We start from the raw sequence: 18,569 nt of genomic DNA, 5'->3' as shown, positions 1-18,569 counted from the left end.
TTCAGGTGTATTGTCAAGTTGTTAGTGTATGCTCTCTCCAGTTTCTTTTTGTAGGCACTAAGAGCTGTGAGTTTTCCTCTTAGCACTGCCTTTATGGAGTCCCACAAGTTTTGGTATGATGTATCCTCATTTTCATTAAATTCTAAAAAGTCTTTAATTTCTTTCTTTATTTCTTCCTTGGCCAATTCATCATTGAGTAGAGCATTGTTCAGTTTCCACATGTATGTGGGCTTTCCATTGTTTTTGTTATTATTGAAGACCAGCCTTAGTCCATGGTGATCTGATAGGATGCAAGGGATTATTTCAGTCTTTTTGTGTCTGCTGAGGCCTCCTTTGTGATCCATTATATGGTCTGTTTTGAATAAGGTACCATGAGGTGTTAAGAAAAAGGTATATTCTTTTGTTTTAGGATGAAATGTTCTATAGATATCTGTTAAATCCATTTGGTTCATAACTTCTGTTAATTTCACTGTATGTCTGTTTAGTTTCTCTTTCCATGATTTGTCCATTGCTGAGAGTGAGGGTCTTTAAATCCCTGTTATTGTGTGAGGTGCAATGTGTGCTTTGAGCTTTAGTAAAGTTTCTTTTATGTATGTGGGTGCCCTTGCATTTGGAACATAGATGTTCAGAATTGAGAGTTCTTCTTGGCAGATTTTTCCTTTGATGAGTATGAAGTAATCCTTATCTTTTTTGATTACTTTTGGTTGAAAGTCGATTTTATTTGATATTAGAATGGCTACCCCATCTTGTTTCTTGGGACCATTTGTTTGGAAAATTCTTTTCCATCCTTTTACTCTGAGGTAGTGACTGTCTTTGTCACTGAGGTGGGTTTCCTGTGTGCAGCAAAATTCTGGGTCCTGTTTGTGTATCCAGTCTGATAGTCTACATCTTTTTATTGGGGAATTGAGTCCATTGATGTTAAGAGATATTAAGAAAAAATGATTGTGTCTTCCTGTTATTTTTGTTATTAGAGGTGGAATTATGTTTGTGTAGCTATCTTGTTTTGGTTGAAAGATTACTGTCTTGCTTTTTCTAGGTTGTAGTTTCCCTCCTGTGTTAGAGTTTTCCATCAGTATCCTTTGAAGTGCTGGATTTATGGGAAAATATTGTGTAAAACTGGTTTTGCCATGGAGTATCTTGGTTTCTTCATCAATAGTGATTCAGAGTTTTGCTAGGTATAGTAGTCTGGGCTGTCATTTCTGTTCTCTTAGGGCCTGTATGATATCATTCTAGGATCTTCTGACTTTTATAGTCCCTGGTGAGAAGTCTGGTGTAATTCTTATAGATCTGCCTTTATATGTTTCTTGACTTTTTCTCTTACTGCTTTTAGTATTTTTCTTTATTTTGTGCGTTTGATGATTTGATTATTATGTGATGGGAGGAATTTCTTTTCTGGTCTAGTCTGTTTGGAGTTCTGTAGGCTTCTTGTATGTTCATGGGCATCTGTTTCTTTAGGTTAGGAAAGTTTTTCTCTATAATTTTGTTGAAGATATTTACTGGCCCTTTAAGTTGGGAATCTTCACTCTCTTCTATACCTATTATCCTTAGGTTTGGTCTTCTCATTGTGTCCTGGATTTCCTGGTTGTTTTGGGTTAGGAGCCTTTTGCATTTTGCATTTTCTTTGACAGTTGTTCAATGTTTTCTATGGTATCTTCTGCACCTGAGATTCTCTCCTCTATCTCTTATATTCTGTTGGTGATGCTTGCGTTTATGACTCCTGATCTCTTTCCTAGGTTTTCTATCTCCAGGGTAGTCTCCCTTTGAGATTTCTTTATTGTTTCTACTTCCATTTTTAGATTCCTGATGGTTTTGTTTAATTCCTTCACCTGTTTGGTTGTGTTTTTTTGAAATTCTTTAAGGGATTTTTGTGTTTCCTCTTTAAGGGCTTCTACCTGTTTACTTGTGTTCTCCTGTATTTCTTTAAGGGTAAGGGAGTTATTTATGTCCTTCTTAAAGTCCTCTATCATCATCATGAGAAGTGATTTTAATTCTGAATCCTGCTTTTCTGGTGTGATGGTATGTCCAGGGCTTGCTATGGTGTGAGAATTGGGTTCTGATGATGCAAAGTAACTTTAGTTTCTGTTACTTATGTTCTTGCGCTTGCCTTTTGTCCTCTGGTTAACTCTAATGCTATCTGTACTCAACTGTCTCTGACTGGAGCTATCTTTCCAGTTATCTTTCTTGTGTCAGAACTCCGAAGAGTCCAGATATCTCTGTGATCTGGTGATCCTGAGCTCCTGGGTAGAAGAACTCCTAGGACTCAGGCTGCCTCTGGGATCCTGAAATCCTGTTGCTCTGAGTACAATGGCTCCTCTAGGATGGCTCAGGCAGGATATGGTGTCCCCATGGCAGCAGACCAGCTAGGTGTTTGCTGGTCTGGGTAGAATGGCTCCTCTTGGATAACTCTGGATATGCTGTCTTCATGGTAGCAGACCAGATAGTTGTCTGCCCCTGTCAAAAGGACCAAGGGAGGGACAGAAGGGGAGTGGTATTCCAGAGGGGCCAGGTTTGGGTGCCTGAGGGGTCCTGGGTGCCCCAGGCTCCCAGTTGTAGCTTTCAAGCGTAGGGTAGTGGGAGAGGGTTCTTACCAGCTGCTCTGAGTGCAGTGGCTCCTCAAGGATGGCTCAGGATATGGTGTCTTCCTGGGAACAGACCAGCTAGGTTTCTGCCCAAGCCAAAAAGACCAAGCGGGGGGGTGGGGGGTGGGCAAGGGGAGTCCTGAAGCACTTTGTTAATTGAAAATTGCTACAGAAATGTTAGGTATAATGAATCCCTAGCTGGTCTCTTCCTCTCTGGCAAAGCACTTCATATTTATTATTTGAGCTTCTTTTTGCCTTGACAATTCTTTGTTAAATAGTAAATGTAAAGTACTGATTGTTCGTTGTTTTGTTTGTTTGTTTTCTTGCTTGTCTTATGGGGCTCCTGCAACTTAATAGTATAGGCTAAATCTTTAAGTGCTCCTTTACTGCATATCTGTTCCCTGAACATCCAATCAAGATAATAATCCTATAACATGGGGACAATTTTTCTTTTTAATTCCCAAGAGTTCATCATTTACTAAGCTCCAAATGTGTTCACTTAGTCACTTGCCTTAAAATGTCTTTCCGTTAATTCCACAGAGCCGGAACTGTGTGAAGCTGGGCCCTCCTGCGGAGGGAGAAGTCATCCAAGTCAAATGGCCTGATGGTAAACTCTATGGGGCAAAGTATCTTGGATCAAATGTTGCCTACATGTATCAGGTGGGTGCTGCTCTCTCTTTGGTGTTTGAGATGGACAGGAGATACCAGAGGGAGATGGATTTTGTGCCTTTCCTTTTATTTTGTGAAAGGCAAAATGTCAATGTCTAGCAGCCTTGGTTTCAACTTATAGTTTAGTAACATAGTTTAGTTGCCTGATTGAACACCGAGGAACCCTAACAGTTGGTAAATGGTTAGTTTAGTATATTGTTCAGCGAGTAGATAGTAGGCTGTTTTTCATTATGAGAGTGTTTTCATTATGAGAATTGGCTAATTTCACCTTAAGCCAGAACATGGAGCTTGAGTTATTATATAGCTCAGCAGTAGAGCACTTGCTTTGCATGTTCAAAGCCCAGAACTACAGGAATCAGATAGATAGATAGATAGATAGATAGATAGATAGATAGATAGATAGAATGATGGATGGATATGGATGTAACATTCATTTGTGAAGTTGATACAGCGTTATATATTACTTTTGTGGTAATATTGTGATAGCTGTTCAACCAGCAGCCCCTGACTTGATTTCCGTGGATGGAGAAGGAATCTCAGATAAAACTAAGTCAGGGGAGGAGCATTGACATATGTTCTAAGGAACTTACAGTTGTCATCTACTCAAGTTTAAAAAATAATTGTTTAGGAAAAGGTAATATTATCAAGTGTATATTCTGCTCACTAGGGAATTTTACATGAATAACTATACTGGAATTTTATATTTTTACCCGAAATAAAGATGAGTTCAACTCACAAAAGGGAAACAACATGGGTAGCACATGTGCATTCCTATCCCTTGGAGGACTTTAAAACTGAAGCAGTGGATTTCAATGACACCATGTCACAAATAAACATTCTAGTATAAATGGTATAGTAAAAACAGGGAAAACCAAGATGATTCAGATGCAAAACAGGCTAAAGAATAATAAGACTCTAGTTTGAGTAAAGGAACTTAACAAACCGATAAGGGCTTAAAAGGAAGAGTGCATTACAAGATAGGGTACCAGAAACTAGAACCAAATGTAATTAAAAGATGCTCAAAGAAATTTAGAAAACATGAGAGAACACTTTTTCATGGTCTATGAAATTCCACAAGAGTTGGTATTCTGTCAAGTTTCCTTTCATGTTGACAAGAGCTAGAGATATCTGGAAAGAAGATCCTCAATTCAGAAAATGTTTCCGTGAGACTGGCCTTTAGGTAATCTGTGGCACATCTTTTTAATTAGTGGTTGATGGATGGGAGCCTAGCTCATTGTGTGTATGTCATACCTCTGCAGATAGTCCTGAGTTATATAAGAAAACAGGCTAAGGAAACCAGTAAGTAGTGATCCTCCAATTTTCCCTGGTCCCTGTTTTAGTTCCTGCCTTGAGGTTCTGCCCTGACTTCAGTAATGGACTTTGATGTGAAAATGAAATAAAATCTCACCTTCCCAAGTTGTTTTGGATACTGTGTTTTTATTACACCATAAAAAACTAAAAGTTAGCAAGTAGAGGATGTGTGTATACTGTTGGCTATTTCAGTCATTCCCATATGTATTTTAGTGCTATGTAATGATGGGATATGTGCTACAGCATCTTTGTAGCAGATTGTGCACAATTAAGTAAACCTCACAGGGGGCTAGATAATACAGAAGATTCCTGGAGAAAGTATTAATATAGCATTCAAAAACAAAATGTCACATTTAATAAGAGAAATAGTGAAGCTATATAACAAAGCTCATTGCTACATAAAAGTATCACATGTTAAAATGCAGGCTAATTAGTAGTCAGTGTTTTAGCCCAGCAACATAAAATTGCAGCCATAAATATGGAGTCAATGAAAATTAAAGCTTGTGTTAAAAGTATCTCTTTAATTACAACTAGTATAAAATTCCTCATTAAACCAAGTGGCCCCTTGAGACCACTTTGTGCTGTATTTCAGTTTCACCGTAAAATAAACCAGATAGTCATTAAAGTGCAAAGAGATAAATATCAGGCACACAGTACATGTATACTAAATCTGTGTATGTTTGTGTGTGTCTGTAATGTATGGGTCTGTGTGCATATTTGCAGGTGTGTGTTTTTATCTGTATGTGTATGGATTTGGGCCTGTGTGGTTATATGTATCTTTGTTTATGTGTATTGATGTGGCTCTTTATGTGCATATTTGTGTCTGTGTGTATGTCTGTATGTGTATATATGTGGCTGTATTTATCTGTGTGTATATTTGTGTGTCTAAATTTGGGTCTGTGAGCATCTCTGTATATGAGTGTCTGTGTATGTATGTATGTATGTATGTATGTGTGTGTATGCTTATATCTGTTTATGTGATTGTATGTTTCTGTGTGTTTGTGTGTGTAATTTTGCTTCTTATAATAGTCCTGCAAAATAAGTTTTATTAATTCCTAGTGTACACATAAGGGAAGGAGACAGCTCAGTGAACAAATTTTAACTCTTTTAAGGATAAGAAAATTAGTCACAGATAGTTAAAGCTATGCTAGTAAATGTATAAGTGAGAAGACACCTTACCTACTTTACTGCTAAGGGAGCCATTTTGTAAGTAGAAAAGGCCAGGATGAACCCTATTTTTCTCAGCCTTCTAGGCAGGAGCAACAAAGTTTTTTTTGTGACCACAGCCTGATTCCACGCTGTTAGAATCTTATGTTAGGAGTACATGAATGTAAATGAAAACAAAAACATGTTTAATGTGTGCTTCCATTTCTGTTTTGTTGATGTCATAGAACCACTGCATAATTCGACTCATCTTTAGACTTTTGAAGTACTGCTGTATTTGATTAAAAGTGAAAAATAAGGAAAATCAAAATAGCTAGAGATTTTGAATCCTAGGAGACTTAGGAGTTGCAATATATCAAATGTCTACTCATCCCACCAATTTTGTTTTCTTTTACAAAAACTGATGCTGGAATAATTCCTGAGCCCTCACTATCCAGGCCTCAGGTAGGCCAGGATCATGGACTTTTCTCTAAGTTCCCTATGGTCTAAAAAAAAATTTCAGAATTAGTTGCTGTCATTTTACTAACGTAAGAAAGGAGTTGAAAATGTTTTTCTTTTAAAAGATACTGTGTTTTCACATACTGGTGATATTTATATGCTATGACATTTACATGCTAGAGGTCTATTTGAATTTGGAAAAATAATAATAGTTATAAAAGCTTTTTAAAGTGTACTGAAGAGGTGGCTGAGGCTATGCTGACCCTGGGAGCTGTGGCTGAAGTTCTTCACCAGGTACTCTGACTCTCTCTACTTATATACCCTGGAATGACTAGGCTGAAGGATATATAAAATGTATAGCCACTGCCTAAATGAGCAATCGCTGGAGAACCCAAGAAATCAGTAAGCCTGATCCAGGTACAAGTACAAGTATTCCCAGACAGTAACTCTACCAGATAAAGGTAACATCAGCTGGGATTTGGTACGAACACACAGTGGCAAATGATCCTAGTGCTTTTGTTTTATAACCCTATAGGTCACAAGTAAAGTACATAATTGTCTTTGACTGCAAGAGATTGCTAATAATTTTTTTTTCCTGTTAACTATAGTCAGGCTCCTCCCAAGTAGTAGAGAGGAACATAAACCCAAACAAATATAGCTCACCATGAAGACTTACATGAAACAAACAGAAAGAGGGAAAGAAAGGGAAAATAAAGACTAGACACATTCATCCCAGCAGATGCACAAAATGCAACAATATCAAGATAAGCCACTCTGACATCTCAACAATACATTAACATTAAAAACCATTTACTACACATCAATATGAAAAATCCATAGATAATGGCATAGCTGAAATGCTAGAAAAGATTTCAGTATCACTTCGACAAAGGCTCAGTGGCCAAGTAGAGAACTTAAGCAATTCAGGACCTAGAAAAGAAACTTAATAAAGTACGAAGAGGTCAGCAGCTGGGAAAAAAAGCTCAAGGAAAAAGAGTCAAACAGAAATGCAAGGAATGAGTGAGCAAATCTTTGCTACCTGTGCCCCTTTTCTCCTAGGAGGCTGTTGGCCACCAGCACAGGAGTACAAAGGAAGCAGAGGCATAGAGCAGTGTTCAGAAGGCAGTGAATATGGTAAAATGACCTCCAGAGGCCGTAGTCAAATAAGTTTAGTTTATTATTTCAGGGATAGTGTATATGAGAGCTTTTTTAGGGATATGGATGGAAAGGGCTAATTGATCATGGAATAAAGTAAACAGGAAGGGCTGATTGGTTATAATACAGCAACTAATTATCATGCAGGCGGGAAGCCAGAGGAGGATGTGCATGCTGAGGTATGCGACCTTACAGAGATCTCTGTACAAGATCACTTTTCAGATAAGGCCAGCCAGCTGTATTCAGGTACACTCTCCAGTCAGTGGCGGAGACAGGGAACCTCTCCACCCCCTAAGAAAGGGAGACCCCCTATTTTTGCACCAGGCTCAGAAAGCTATTGTCATGGTGGACTGCTTTAGCAGGATTCCTCAACATGAGTCAAACATAAAGTACTGTGTACATAATCAACAGAAAAAAAAAACAAGCAAAAGAATGAATATTAAGACTAGAGGACAAAGTTGGGGTAATATGAAATTCAGTTCTGTGTATAAAATAAACAGGGAAAGGCAAAGAAAAGGAATAGAAAAAGAATAGAAAAAAAAAGATTATCCTGACAGTATAATCCTGACACCTGCTATTCAAGAACCCTGGAATATGCTCACAAGGCCATACCTAAGACTACCCCGGGTAGAAGAACAAACTGAAATAACAATCTAAAGGCATACACATTTTATCATGACAAGAAATTTCCCAATTCTAGAGAATTGCTCATGCATTTAAAGCTCCCAGAAGACATAACCAGAGATAATATTATACACAAGATGTCAAAAATACAAAATAGATTTAAAAAAAAATCTAAAGAGAAGGAACATTACGTATTCATCAAAAGAAAAATTTGCCATGAGGATATTATAATTCTGAATATTTATACACCAAACCAAGACTACTCAAGTTCCTAAAAGAAATAGTATACAGCTAAAATCACATGTGAATCCTAACACAGTGATAATGGATTGCTTCAGTATCCCACACTTAACCAGTAGACAGGTCATCCAGACCCAAAAAAAAAAAAAAAGTAAATGGATGAAGGTAGAAACAATTATTCAAGATTTTGGGTGAGTAACTCAGAGCCCAGAAGCAAAATACAGCACATCTTCTCTTATGTGGAAATTAATTTTTAACTTATTGGTGTGTGCCAATAATTTTTAACTTATTGATGTGTGCGTTTCATTCCAATAACTATAGAAGTTAGGTAACTAGTAAGAATCCAGGGGGAAGGAGAGGACCTCAAGGAATGAGAAAAATATATCACCTTATAATGGAGGTAATGCCCAAACTAAAATGTAACATCTTAAAACCACCAAGTAAAGATATCAGCCACCAAATACAACCTCCAGCGCTAGGAATTGTTTGCATCTTGTTGAGTCATTCACCAAAGGGGACCCATAGAAACCCCCGCCCCTGCCCCTGCCCCGAACACACACACACACACACACACACACACACACACACACACACACACACAGAGTCTAACATCATAGGTATTGCCAAGGCTATTGGTTATTTTTCACAACCTGATGATAAGACGCTGATGCCAAAGACGAAGAACTCGAGTTGATGCTCAACTAGTTTCATTCCTACTGAATAGCATTCATGGTGCTTTTAGGTAGTGTGCTCTGCATACTACTAGAGGAGAAAAGTAATATAAATATCCTCCAGCTGGGGCCTATAAGCAGCTGCTCAGCTTGCTCTCAAACCTCCAACTTCATCTCACTGCCTTCACTCAGATCTGACCGTGTCCACCAGTGTGACACAGAAATCCTGCAAGATGTGCACCTCCAGGACCCGGACATTTAGCAGCCCATCATATATGAGTGCAACCAGTGTCAAAATTAGTGTTTCCAGCTTTTCCTGAGTGGGTAGCAGCAGTACTAGTTTACAGAGAAGCCTGGGTACCAGCATGGGTCTGAGTAGCTTCAGGGGGCTTGGTGTAGGGGACATTACAGTGGTCACAGTGAACCAGAGCCTTCATTGAGAAGTTGTGCTTCCTGGAGCAGCAGAACAAGATGCTGGAGACCAAATTGATCTGTTGTAGCAACAGAAGATAGCAAGGAGCAACATGGACAACATGTTTGATAGCTATATCAGCAACCTTTTCAGGCCACTGGAAGCCTTGGGCCAGGAAACACTGAAGCTGGAGGCTGAGCTTGGCAACATTCAGGGCTTGGTGGAGGACTTCAAGAAGTCCAAGGATGAGATCAGCAGTATAGAGATGGAGAATAAATTTGTACTCATCAAGAAGGATGTGGATGAAACATATATGAACAAGATGGAATGGGAGCCCCCACCTAAACAAGCTGATTAAGATCAACTTCCTCTAGCAGATCTATGAAGAGGAAATCTGTGAGTTTGCAGGCATGTTTGTGGTACTATCTATGGATAACAGCCATTCCCTGGACATGGACACCATCATCACTGAAGCCTGTTCCCTATATGAGGATATAGCCAACTGAAGCCAGCATGTTCCAGGAGACCCTGTGATAACTGTGCCTTACAGAGATCTTCATCGTGAATTGCAACAGCAACTACCCGCAGGTGGAGATGAAAATCTCAAAACCAGAGGGGGCAACCCTGGAGGCTGCATCGCTAATACTGAGCAACATAGGGAGTTGGTCATTAAGGCTGCCAATGCCAAGCTGGATGAGCTAGAGGCTGCCCTGCAGTGGGCCCAGCAGTGTATGGCCCAGCACCTTCAAGAGTGCCAGGAACTGATGAACAACAAGCTCGAACTTGACATCAAGATAGCCACTTAACTACAAGCTGCTGAAGGCCAAGGAGAGCAGGCTAGAGTCTGAGTTGCAGAACTTCAGTATCCATATGAAGATCACCAGCAGCTCAGGAGTACTGAGCTCAGCTTGTGGGGCACTCACTAGTCCTGGTTTTAGCTATAGAATGAGCTCAAGCTCCTTCCAGCCAAGCTTTCTCGGAGAATTAACTCTTTTAACTTTCTGTTTTTAAATTACTTTTAAAAGTTAGCACACAAGTAATGGATTTCCTTATGCCATTCATGGAATTATGTCAATTCACTTTGTTCTTGCAGTCTGCTCTCCCATCCCTGTCTTCCATATTTGTGTTCTTTTTTTATCCCCAAACAACTCTCTTCTGATTTTACATTGCTATGCATTCCATTACCCTGTCTCCCCCATTTCCATAACATACCATCTTTACCTCTCAAGGTTCTCTTTGAATTTAACAACACACAAACACCAAACATAAATAAATTTAAGTCTAGATTCTACATATGAAAGAAAATATCTAATATGTGTCTTTTGGGATCTGCGTTCCTTTGCTTAACACAATATTGTCCTGTTTCATCCATTCTTCTGGAAATGACATAATTTTATTTTGTTTATAATGAGTAAATTTCTTTTTATGTTTGCCTCATATTCTTTGTTCACTGGCAGATATATAGTGTGTTTCCACTTCCTTGCTATTTTGAATACATGCAGAAATAAACATGGATATGCAAATATTTCTGTGGTATGTTGACTTAGTCCTTCAGAGGTGTACCATGAAATGGTATACATTGATTATCGTAGTTGTGTTTCTGCCTTTGTAAGGAGTCTCAATACTGATTTCTACAGTGACTGTACTAATGCAGAATTCTACCAGTAGTGTGTAAGATCCCTGCTTTCCCACACAACCTTCTAGCATTTGTTGTTGTTCTTTGTTTACTTGATAATAGTCATTCTAACTGGAACAAGAATCTTAGACCAGTTTTAATTTGTATTTTCTGGATAGCTCAGAATATTGAACAATTTTTCAAGTATTTATTGAACATTTCTATTTCTTCTGAGGGTAGTCTATTCATTTCACTAGCCCATTTACTAATGACTTCGTATGGTTTTTTTGTTTGTTTGTTTTTGTTTTTTTGTTTTGTTTTTAAACTCGGTTTGGTACCTGGTTTTCAATTTTTGTAGCTCTTTAGGTATTCTGGATATTCCCACCTGTTGTACAGTTCTCAAATACTTTTTCTCATTTTTTTTTTTTGTAGGCTGTTTTTTCTTTCTTCTAATAATTTCTGTTAATAAGACACGATGCTAGCAAGCCCAGCCCATCTTAATGCAGGATTTGCCACTTTTCAGAGAAATTATCTGATAAGCCCTCATTTTCTTAGTTGATTTTTAGGTATTAAAGTTTTCATAGCTCATATTTTAAGTCTGTCCTCTTTAACAGTCTTGGCTGTTTCTCAACTTACTTTGTTCTTAGTTGGGTAAGAAAATGCTCTTCTAATGTTCCTTACTTTTGCTCATTCCATACTTTCTCTGTTAGAGTCCTTTACTTCCCTGTCCCCCAGCCCCACCCCCATAGTTAATTGGAACTCTGAAAAAAATGGTCAGTACTTGTTTGGTTTTACTACATATCACAATGACTTTTGTTTCTTTAGGTTGAATTTGAAGATGGATCCCAGATAGCAATGAAGAGAGAAGACATATACACTTTAGATGAAGAGTTACCCAAGAGAGTAAAGGCTCGTTTCGTAAGTGCCAATGACAGATGCCACTTAGGTTAAGTTTCTATTCTCTATGATTTCCCAAGCCTAAAACAACCTTGGGATTGTGGTTAATTTTTCAGAAAGACAAAGTAACTTTTCCCTTGTTGTAACTTGATGAATGCAAGTCTCAACTTGGACAAAAACAGGAAAACCAGTATATACATAGTTTACTTCAAATGGGATCAAATGGCAGTACTTTGTGTTAAAATTTATTGACACAATAATAGTTACTAAATTTGTCCTTTATACAAAGCTCTGGGGTAAACAAATATAATATTAAGGTATTTACTCTTTGTTAGTGGAAGTTACATTAAAAGAAAGTATTCAACAACAGATTAAAGAGGTAGCATTAGAGAACAGTGTCCAGTAATCTTATCTTGTATTGATGAAGTTCTATGTAATGCACTCACTGATGTTTGTGTCTAAACTCTCATTTTCATAAAGACATAACAAAGCCAGAATATTAGTAGTAGGAATTCTAAAAGAGTTATAATAAGCACACATGTGTATGTACATATATTTTTTGCCAAGTCCAATGCATGCCACTAAAGATAAGTAAATTTGTGTGGCCTAAACTTATTTTTAAATGTAATTCATAATGATGTAGGTTCCATACTATTGTACTATATTTAGCCGAGTGTAAAATTAAGTGCGGTTTATTCATTTGGAGTCATATCTATAGCATCTCTATGAAAGTAACAAATTTTCAATAGAGAAGTTAATTTTATGAATACATTTGACTTTTTCATACACTCTTACTGATTATATCCTCTTGCAGAGACAGAGTTATGATAGTCATTTTTGAAAACCAAGAGCTTCTTTAAGCTGTGTATTAAATGCTCAGTTCCTGTGTTGTCAGGTGAGATCCTGAGGCAGGGAACCCACAACGGATGTACAGTTCCCTCTCAGCTGCACCTTCGGAGGAAGGACGTAAGAAGTCAGGAGAGAACAAGACACAGGGTCAGTGTTACTGCTCACCCAGTGAAATGTGGGCAATTCAGGAAACCTGCACACACTCTGAGAACATTCTAGTTAAAAAAAATAAATAAATAAACAGATTACGATGCCTGTGAGCAAAGAGAAAATTAAGTGCACCAATTGTAGAGACAAATATTCCTGAAGCATGGGTACCTTGTCAGCATTTTAAGGTCTTGAAACCTGGGGCTAGAGGTTGGCACTACTGTTCCATCCCAGTCTTGGAGAGGACCTGGGTTTGGTTTTCTATACCCACACCCACATGGTAGCTACAACTATGGATAACTCCAGGGTCCAGTGTATCCAACACCCTCTTCTGTCCTCTATGGGCACTGGAAACACTTCAAGGAACACTGCTCATACACATAAAATAAAAGTAAATATTTCTTAAAATATACTGAAGTCTCAGGAAAACTTGAAATTGTTAAAGATGGCTGACCCTCACTATATAATCCATATCTCCTATTGGCTCTCCTCTACTCTTCCTGTTTTGCTTTGCTCTTTTTTATCTTTTGTTAGACCCTAAAGATTTGGGTCTAGAGTAATAGAGTAGGAAACCTTCTAAAAGTCTCTTGGTTTTCTGATGTGTATAGCTGGTATGCATACTAAATTGATTCTTAGATACTTCACATTCCTGTTTCTTATGAGTTCACTTTATTCTCTAAACAGATAAAATCTTTTTATTCCATAGTAGATATGGTCTTGATTCTATGATGTCTTCTTAAGTCTCCTGAGTGTCATTTTGTAGTGTGTATTAATTCTCAATACGTTTCTCCCCATCCACTGTTTTTTTTTTGTTTGTTTGTTTCTGTTTTGAAACAGGTCCACATGTGAGCTAATCTGGGTTTTAATTCATTAAGAGGCCAAGGATTTCTTTGTGTTTCTAGTCTGCCTCATGCCCTATCCTACATGCCAGGATGATGAATATTGTGACATCTCCAACTTCTCTGAGTACACTTTAACTTTAACAAAATAGTGAAGAAAAATACAGTGAATGTAGTCCAGTATGCCCAGCAGCTAAGCCCAGTAGGAAATAGTATTTTGTAGCTACAGCCTTGCCACTTTTGTTACTAGATCAAAGACTGCTGTACCTTTCAGTCAATAACCTGCCTTCAGGTAGGTTGTCTTACACTTCTCCAGCTGGGGAGTCAAATCTAATTGAATACTCATTAATAGATATTTTATGCTTACAGAATTTTTTGGTTTGAGAAAGATTGATAAGCAGTGCTTATCATTGAACCTTCATGTTTTAGGACTTTGCCTCCCTCGGATTCTTCTGGCTTGGGGAGAAATGTTTTAAGAGAGCCAGCCGACTGCATAATGACTGTGCTGGGCTTTTTTGTACTCTTTTCAGAAACAGCCCCATTACCTTTTATTGTCTCATAGAGTAACCATGGCAACCATTGCATAATTAACTAGAGCTCCTGGTAAATTGACTTTACTATTGTGTTTAAGAGCTGACTTCTGCTGTTTCTGCACAGTAGCAACACTTTCATAGATGCATTATTTCCTCCTTTAGTAACTTTAGCACTTCTAAAAGTGGAATATAACTCAGAGGAGGTGCTTTCTAAGAGTTACTAAAACAAAATATTTCTTCCTGATGACAAAAAGATCCAACCAAATCACAGTTCTAAGTTTCCTTCCCAAATGAAATATGACACTCTCTAGGGAACCCATAAATTAGCCTCACGAGCTGCTGGGCAGAAAATATATGCATCTGCGAACTTGAAACATTTCCAAATTTCAGGCTTCCTTCTGTCTGCTCCCTTTCCTCTCTTCTTCACAATGGACCATTTGTTTTCAACTCCTAAAAGAGTAACAGTCTATCTACTTTGTTATCAAACCTCAGATATTCTATTTGTTGTTGTCATTAGAAGTCATACCCCTCACCTAAACCAGTGGAGAACAAATTCTAGATTGCAAAACAGCTTAGGGAATCAGGAATGAAAGTTGGTGTTTTAGTGTTGAATCTAGGTTTGTCTTTACTTGAGTATCTCAGCACAGCCTCACTTTTCCCTAATCACTTACTAAAGAGTTGCTGAGTTCTATGCCTGTTCTTTAATGTTGGGATATACATTGAGTTTATAATTCCTAATATCTTTTACCTTAAGAAACACCCAATGGGAAGAACATTGATTATCCCTGCATTCATGTTCAGGGCTCGTAGGAACCCTCCAGCTTTTCTGTAGTAGAGACTCTTTGATGGAAGAAAAACTATCCCAGACAGTAAACTTAAGATCTTCATATATGGCTCATAATATAAAATTTAATCTTCTAAAAGAAGAAAGTTGGATGTGCTAGGTTGTAAAAGTCTGGGCTTGGGGATGTGCAGGTATTCTTGAGGACAGGTAGACGATAAGGCTGTAGATAAATACATGTAGCCCCCTTTAATTATTTAATTAGTGTTTCTAGAGAGCTCTTTTTTCTAGGAGTTAAATGGGAGATAGACTGGGACTGCTGCATTTGTTGTAGTGGTTCAAAAGGAGAAGGGAAGGACCCTGCGTCAGGATCACAGCTATTTCAAGTATATGGAGGGCTCCTGGCCGAATGGGAATAAGAGAGAATCCACAGTACCATTAAATTTTTGACAAATGATTGTACAGATGAGCATGGTATTGACATTTAGGAAACTTAATTAGGAAACTTAAGACGGGCAGTTATGGAGGAAGTCTTTTAGTTCCATTTTATACAGAATAATTTGAAGACCATCTGGAGTAGTCTGAGGTACCTACCTATTGGGCAGAGGTACATGCAGATCTTAATGTAAGAGATCTAAGCTAGAGTGAGAAATCCAGTCATCCTTGGAGTCTGTACAGGAAATGACGCCAAGAATATGGATCAAAGGCCCCAAAGTTGAATAGATAGCTAAAACAATGAAGTCTGAAACATCAAAAATGAGCAAACAGGCAGCAAGTGAAGTAGTTAAGCAACACAGAACTGCTATAGGACTTAGGAACTAGGGATTTAACCACACTAGCTTCAAGGAAGTGGAGAAAGGCTAAAGGAACAAAGAATAGGATTCAGCATGAATTAAGAATGACTGCTGACAACGCCACTCCCTAAAAAAGACAAACCTGTTGGCACAGAAGCCAAGAGGAGATGGTGACTAAGCAAGTGTTAATGTAAAATTTGCAGCTCCCATTCTAAAAGGGACATGGCTGTGACTCAAGAACATAGATTTAGGACAACTAAAATTTCATATTCCAACATGGAAGCCATTTCATGAAGTTTTATAGTTTTATAGGACAAAGGAAGTCTAAATACCTTAGCAAGATTTAAATACATTAGTGGGAATATCAGAGAGGTCAATATAGCAAGAAGGGGGGAGCTTCTCTATAGGCCCAAGATGCTATGATGACATCATTAACTTTGGGGTTGGTGGGAGCTAGTGATCTGCTAAGTTAATGGATTCCAAAAAGTTTTTTATCTGTGAGTCACAAGATGTTCCATGCAACACAGAAGTGGGAAGGCGTGGGTGGCTGCTGTTCTGAGGGCTAGAGCTAGTGATGAGCTGTTAGGCCTGGATCACTTTCCTCTCACCACAGCACTTCCTCCAATTCTAGTCAGTCGGTTTCTACAGACATAGCTTCTTTTTAGGAGTTTTCATTTACAGTAGACTCAATATGAAAAGACGTTAATTTTGCTTTTGTTTGGGGAAACTCCCTCAGTCTGGATAAAGAAATTGGGACTAAATAGAGCCACATGTGGTATGCCTGAAAACTAGCTGGTGAGGAAGAATAAGATTCTGTGGTAGGTTCCTTCTACCCTGTGATAGATCCTAGCCTCTGTTCCCTAGATCTGTGTCTAGTATTTCTGTACCCAATAATATATTCCTGCATTTAGTCCACAGCCTCTGACATGCGATTTGAAGACACGTTTTATGGGGCAGATGTAATTCAAGGAGAGAGGAAGAGGCAAAGAGTGCTGAGCTCCAGGCTGAAGAATGAGTATGTGGATGATCCTGTGTATCGTACTTTCCTGAAGAGTTCTTTCCAGAAGAAGTGCCAGAAGAGACAGTAGTTGATAACATGCAGCAGCCACAGTGCAACTCAGACCAGAAGAGGGAAGTCAAAGGGACAGCCTTGGGGTACGGGATACGCACTGGGACAGGTGGAGGGTGCTTCTCTGGTGTTGGTAATAAATCAGGCTTCTAGAGTTTGGTTACCAAGCAACCAAGAAGAGACCTATTAGTTGCTTCTGTAATCTGATCACCCCTCAGTCATTTGTTTGACCCCAAAGAATATTCCTAAGTGAAGGGAAATAACAGTGAATGGTCCACTAGATAAAACTCCTGCCAGAGAAGAGGAGGTTCCCTCTCTTCGGCTCAGGTCCCTCCTCAGGGAACATATTTGGAGATTCCTTTCCCCAACTCCCTCAGTGGAAGCCTCATCACCCCAGAGGTAGAGTGACAATTTATGTATTTTCCACAGCCAGGGAATGATTCTCACTCACATTTGTTTAAGCGGCAGTTTTTATAAAACATTTTTAAAACACAAATGGCATGTATGGTAATGGAATTTACCTGTGTGCTATCTGTATTCCCTTGTACAGAACTTTTCCATTTTTTTATATTATTACTTTTGATTGTGTCTGAAAACTGAGTTGGTCTTTATAAGAGGAAATTTTTTGCTCTTGAAGAGGAATTCATATGAAGTATATGGGAATTTTATATATTTACAGAGGAAAAATCTTGGCCTGATATTTTGAACACTTCATAATTCCTGTTCTGAATAGATATTTATAAAATATATATTTCTTTCATTATGTGTTTGTAAAAATTAGAGTTTAAAGAAATATACTTAATGCATAGTTTTAAACTAATGTAACATGATTTTTCTTTGCAAAACAGCCTGGAAATGTATTAGTATTTAAAAATTAAAATCTGTTTTCTCCTGTCCTGTCTTCTGTATTTGCTTTTTTGTTCAGGGTTAATGAGAATGAGCTTTCGGGGAGGTGTGGTGCTGCATACACTTTTTTCATCATTTGGGTGACTATTGCCTATCAATGTTCTCTAAAACTCACCCTCCGTGAAGGAGGGGGCTGCTTATGAAACTTCAGAGGTAAACAGAAGTCAGTTTTTACATGGCTATAAAAGCAGAAACTGGGAAGGCTTTCAAAGGCCCCTTACTAGCTTGGCAAGTAGATTTGACCAACCAAGATACAAAGGAGAGTTTTATACATTTTGTAATTCAGTGGCATGATGCAGTGGGAGGGGTTACCTCAGCAGGCCCATGCTGAGGGATCTCCCTCCCACCCCTCGCCAGGTACCAGCCAATGAAGTTTATTTGGGGGCATGAGAAGGGAGTGTGGGAAAGGGACAGAGGAACAGAAAGAGAAAACAGAGAGAAAGAAGGGAAGAGATCAGTAGGAACAGAGGAGGGGGAAGAAACAAACAGTCCTGTTATAGCAAACCCTACCTGGCTGTTGCTAGGCAACTGTTGGGCAAAGCCTAGAAGAATTGCTAACAGAGTAAGTATCACAGGACTACCTGTCTACAAACTGTACAGTTTTAGGTTTGCAATTTTTTTTATTATAAAACTGCTCTTGAGTCATCCCTCTTATAAGTAACCCTTACCCATACTCCTTTTAAAAACCTCAGCAAAACTCATTGGTTAGCTAAGTTGTATACATTGGTCTATTGTGGATTTTTCTTTCTGGAATAAATGATGTGTGTGTGTGTGTGTGTGTGTGTGTGTGTGTGTGTACACATACATACATGATAGGGGTAGATATGGTTTGTATCATGGTGTGGGTATGCTATGTGTGATGTGTGTGCCTGTTTC

General features: G+C 38.5%; 1 protein-coding gene and 1 pseudogene across 3 annotated transcripts in view; both read left to right on the top strand.

The window, feature by feature from the left end:
• Positions 1–17,684, top strand: part of Kdm4c (lysine demethylase 4C) — a 171,482-nt gene extending 153,798 nt beyond the window's left edge. For 2 of the 3 annotated variants that reach the window (XM_028754610.1, XM_028754611.1), the window contains 3 exons: positions 3,120–3,239; positions 11,704–11,796; positions 16,630–17,681. In XM_028754610.1, the coding sequence (XP_028610443.1) occupies positions 3,120–3,239; positions 11,704–11,796; positions 16,630–16,806 (390 nt within the window). In that variant the 3' untranslated portion in view covers positions 16,807–17,681. Of the gene's footprint in view, positions 1–3,119; positions 3,240–11,703; positions 11,797–16,629 lie in introns of all 3 variants that reach the window. The other variant, XM_028754608.1, reaches the window with a different exon arrangement.
• Positions 6,533–11,654, top strand: LOC114610144 (annotated as a pseudogene).
• Positions 17,685–18,569: the final 885 nt, after the last annotated feature.

The sequence above is a fragment of the Grammomys surdaster genome, unplaced genomic scaffold (assembly GCF_004785775.1).
Source record: "Grammomys surdaster isolate TR1022 unplaced genomic scaffold, NIH_TR_1.0 126029, whole genome shotgun sequence".
NCBI classification, from domain to species: domain Eukaryota; kingdom Metazoa; phylum Chordata; class Mammalia; order Rodentia; family Muridae; genus Grammomys; species Grammomys surdaster.
The sequence above is the reverse complement of the archived record's forward strand: the minus strand, read 5'-3'. Positions and strand labels throughout refer to the sequence as shown.